The 5060-nt window shown below is 34.7% G+C and overlaps 1 protein-coding gene across 1 annotated transcript; it reads right to left on the bottom strand.

Annotated features, from left to right (window-relative positions):
• Positions 1-1343: 1343 nt before the first annotated feature.
• Positions 1344-2270, bottom strand: LOC101987682 (olfactory receptor 5B3-like). Its single transcript, XM_013348029.1, has one exon. It carries the CDS (start codon positions 2265-2267, stop codon positions 1344-1346), a length of 924 nt encoding a protein of 307 aa, XP_013203483.1. The 5' UTR covers positions 2268-2270.
• Positions 2271-5060: the final 2790 nt, after the last annotated feature.

Genomic DNA, 5060 nt, shown 5'->3' with positions numbered 1-5060 from the left:
GCTCCTGATTTGGACCTTGAGATTTCAGTCCGGTGCTCCAATGACATTTGTAGATTTTTTTAAAGGAAATTCAATTACTAAGAATTGGGTGTAGATATTTTTAGGATAGAAATACCTTCTTGGTTGACTATTCATTGAATAAAATCAACTTTTACTCTTTACCCTTTCAAAACAGTTTTATTCTCAAGTCTGTTTTGTCAAATATTAGGAAAATGATGTATCTTACTTCCTGGTCCCACTTTTGACTTCATCCTTTTATCTTGACATTTTCTGTCTTTAGAACTAAGAGGTGTTTCTTGTAGACAAACTATAGATGGATTTTGTTTTTTGATATATTTAGTCACTCCGTGTCTTTATTTGGAGAATATAATAATAATAATTGATATTTAAAAGTATAAGTGCTAATTTCATTTATTGTGTCACTGATTTGTCTTCTCATTATACCTATTGTGTTTGCAACCATGGATCTACAGTTCTTTTCACAATATCTCTGCCATGCTCATTTCTCCTACCCAAAGTATTATTCCCTGTGATATATATTCTCTATACGATTCTCTATTCCCCATTCTCACTCCAAAGTCCCTTAAATACACACCCCTGATTTTCTCCAGGTCATGACATTATATTTTTATTCATTGGTGTTTTGTTTATGTATTTACATTTTCCTAAATAAAACTTGCTCAGTCTGTATAATTTATTTGTATGTATATATTCAAGACTGAACATGTGGTATTGATAACCCTTTGGTGTGCTATTCCATATGAAAGATTAATTATTTTTATTCTGCTAATTTCTTAGTTGCCTAATTACAGATCTATGAGCTTTTCCTCATTTACTTTGGCATGACTATATATAATGTCCTATTCAGTTCATGTATGGGAAGGAAAATTTGTAGAACTATGTGTGTCTGGATTTTTCGTACTAGGCAGTACATTTTCATAGCAAACTTTCTAATCTTCTGGCTCTCACGGTCTTTTCACACACACACACACACACACACACACACACACACACACTGTTCCTTGAGTCAGAGAGATGTCTGTGTACTTTCTCATCTCATTTGTTTGAAGTATTTTGTTCATCCTGAATATGGTGATATAGTCAATTATTTTTTTCATCAACTTGACATAATGTTATCTTAAACAATTTATTTGGGTTTCACTCTTTTGAAAAAGATGTTATGTTTTTGACAGCCAACACATTATTACTGAGGCAAAACTGTCACTTTAAGTTCTTGAATGCAGTGAAGGGTAGGTAAATGGGATTTGGTATAAATGTTAAGATGAAAGGAATGAATTAAAAAAGTTTTGTATCTGAAGACATTAAAATCATAGCTATAAAGATTATTTTGACTTTAATACAATCTTTGTGAATGCACTTTTCACCTCCTTATTCCTTAAGCTGTAGACAAGAGGGTTCAGCATTGGAATGACCATCGTGTAAAACACAGATGAAATTTTGTCTATGTCCATGGAGTGACTAGAGCTGGGCTGCACATACATGAATGTGACTGTCCCGTAGAAAATGGAGACAGCTGTGAAATGGGATGCACAAGTAGAGAGAGCTTTGCAATATCCTGAAGCAGAGTGCATCTTTAGTATATTGGTGAAAATGAACATGTAGGATATTAAGATGAATATAAGAGCACAAAAGATATTGAGGATGGCTGCATAAATAAGAACTAGCTCATTGACACGTCTTTCAGAACAAGATACAATCATAACTGCTAGAACATCACAGAAAAAATGGTGGACCACATTGGACTCACAGAAAGAGAGACTTAATGCATCCACAGTGCAGATGGATGCATTCAGGAGACCACAGATATAACACCCAATGATGAGACACATACACATACTAGTTGTCATGTTGGTGGCATAGTGCAGAGGCTTACACACTGCTACATAGCGGTCATAGGCCATTGAGACCAAAAGGTAGTTCTCCACATTGGCAAATGTTGAAAAAAAGAACATCTGAGATGCACAGGCATTGTAGGACATGATCTTGTCTCTTGTAAGGAATCCAGCTATGACCTTTGGAGTAATTGTTGAAGAGTAACAAAAGTCCACTAAGGACAAATTACTGAGAAAAATGTACATGGGAGTATGAAGCCGAGAGTCCAGAAGAATCAACAGAAACATCCCCAGGTTCCCAACCAGAGTGATGGTGTAGAGAAGAAGGAAGGTGATGAAGAGGGGAAGCTGCAGATGTGGGTTATCGGTGAGTCCCAGCAAGATGAACCGTATCACTTCTGTTCTGTTCTCCATTAATGATATCATTTAACCAACAGAAGACCTTAAACAATATTTCAAAAATATAGGATAAGTATCTGGAGAGATGGCTAAGCAGGTAGAAGCACTGATTTTCTATTCCAATAGACTCAGCATATACATGACAGCTCAGCTCACAACTATGTGTACCTTCAGTACCAGGAGATCTAACACTATCTTACAGCCTCCATAAGCGTGAGGCACACATTATGCACAGACATACATGGAAGTAAATCACTCATACACATAGGATTAATTTTTAAGGTTTTTTTGCCAACACTTATTTGTCTATGTATTTTTATATACATAAGTGCTCTGAATTCATACACATAACAAGAGGTCAACCAACCCCATTATAGATGGTTGTGAAACACTGTGTGGTTGCTGAGAATTGAACTCATCAGCTAGTGCACCTAACCTCTGAGCCATATCTCCAGACCTAGGATTAATATTTCTTAAACTTTTAAAAATAGGGTAAATAAAAGAATAGATATCTATGGAATCTTAACTGATTTTCTATCAAAAATAAAAAGTACATATATTTGTTATCTACATGCAGACAGTTTTGCAACTGTGTAAAATGTTTTTTTTAAATATATCTATGTGCCAGTTCACATTTTCTGGCCTCTATTAAACTAAATTGTGTGCCTCTACCAAAAGCTACTATGAAATCAGCCTGTTCTCTGTCAATAGCATAATGACATTGATAATGTACTACATACAAGTAAATTTTGAGGCACAAGAGATAGAAATTTTGTGCACATTTAAATAACATAATTAGAAGTTTCTGTTCTGGAGCTGGGCAAACTTTTCACTCATTGCAAGCTAATGATATAAACTAATATATCTTAATTGCAATGAATAATTGTATTCTTTTGTTTAATCACAGTGAACTGAGTGGTACAGTGTGCGGTAATTTCATCTTGGTCACAGTTATTACTGTTCTCATTAATGATCAAGCACACGGGTAATCCCTTAATGTGAAATGTTTTTTACTGAATACTAGAAGGTTGTTAATGAAGTAATGAGATGAAAGTGCATTTTAATTCTTTCCACTTATATTCTCATGGTTTCAATACAGCACAACTAGTACACTAATAAGGATATACCCAGAACCATGAAGTTATGATTAGCTCAAAGAAGGTTTTCTCTTGAGTAAATATTGTTCAATATTTTACATACTAGATTTGTTGAGCTTAAAAGTATTTGAGGATCCTATTCAATCACATAAGAGGTTTGGAATGAAAACTATCAATAATTAAAACATAGAGAACAAAAGTTCTTGAAAGATATACATAACAGATCATCCAGACTACCTAAAAAGAACTTAACTCTTCTAAAAACCACATTGTCATCCATAAAATTAAGACAGTAATGAGGGTTACTTAGGATATTATTGTGAAAATAAAGTAGTATATCAGAGGCAAGAAAATACTGGATGTTAAACATGCCTCACTACTAATCTTGTCATTACTATGTGATAATAGCATGAAGAACTTTAGTTATCATTGTCTTGGAAATTCTCTATCCAAACTACCATTTGGGGCCCCTGTGCCTGTGTCTTCTCATGAATCTTGGTTTGTTTTTATTCTGAAGATATTAATACTAATCATACAATCTCATGTGCACCATTGTTTTCAATTTTTTCCATCTTATAACCCATTATTTGAGACAAAATATTTCTCTTTTCTAAATTTTTAGTTTTACTTTCTCAGCATATTATCCCACAGCAATAACAGAGACCCTAGAGACCAAACTTCCAGTTTTTGGGCTACATGTTATTTCATAAATGTTCTTATAGTCTAAGTATACTTTAACATTCTTGTTTTGCTTGGCATATTTGGAAGGATATCTACTCTGTTATATCTTATAATCATTTTCTTGATATTTTTGGTCACTTCAATTATCTACATATATAATAGAAATATTTTAGTTGCCAATTTTACATCATATGATAATCCTCAGTGTTTGACATATTATTTACAAATGGAGTGTGTGCATAAATTATAATTGAAAATATTATTTCTTGTGATATGAGAGGCGAGGAGGAAAAGGAAGAGGAGGAGGAGGAGGAGGAGGAGGAGAAGGAGAGAGAGAGACAGAGAGACAGAGAGAGATTTCTTCATATGCTGTGGACAAAGGCATATCTGAAGAGGTGAAGACAGTGAGGAACAGGCTAATGTAGCTTGATTGCCACCTAACACCATGGTGAAGTCTGTGCCTGTGCTGCAGGGATCATGTCTGGGGTCTTTGCTCTGTGCATCCATGGTTTGTGTTGATGTGCGTGGCTCCTAATTCTATTCTCATATCACATGATACATCTCCTTACCATAGTATTGCCCACCCTGAGCATGCATGTGGGTCTTCTTTTCCCACTCAGTCCATCATGGCGCTGCTCAGGACCATGATCCCTTATCACAGCTTGGGGCAGCTCACCCTAGACCTGTGTGTGGTCTCATTTCTGAAATTTTTCTATTTTATTATTGTCTTTTATGTGTTCTGGGTTTCCTGTTTATTTGTGAGTCTGTATTACTAGAGCAGTTTTCCTTCATGACCCCATTGAAGGTCTTATCTTTGCCATTGACTTGGAGTTCTTGTCTCTCCTATGTCTATAGTTTGAAAGTTTTATATTTTCATAATATTCCACATATAAAATTCTTTCCAGGCATGTACTCTACCTACTGAGCTACTGTAGTGGTATTTTATTTCTCTTTTAATAAATACAGCTTTCCTGATGATCAGAGAAAAAAAAAAGAAAATATTATTTCTTACTTTATTAGTAGGACAACT

Source organism: Microtus ochrogaster, chromosome 8 (assembly GCF_000317375.1).
Source record: "Microtus ochrogaster isolate Prairie Vole_2 chromosome 8, MicOch1.0, whole genome shotgun sequence".
NCBI lineage: Eukaryota > Metazoa > Chordata > Mammalia > Rodentia > Cricetidae > Microtus > Microtus ochrogaster.
Note: the sequence above shows the minus strand (reverse complement) of the source record. Positions and strands in the feature narration are given on the sequence as shown.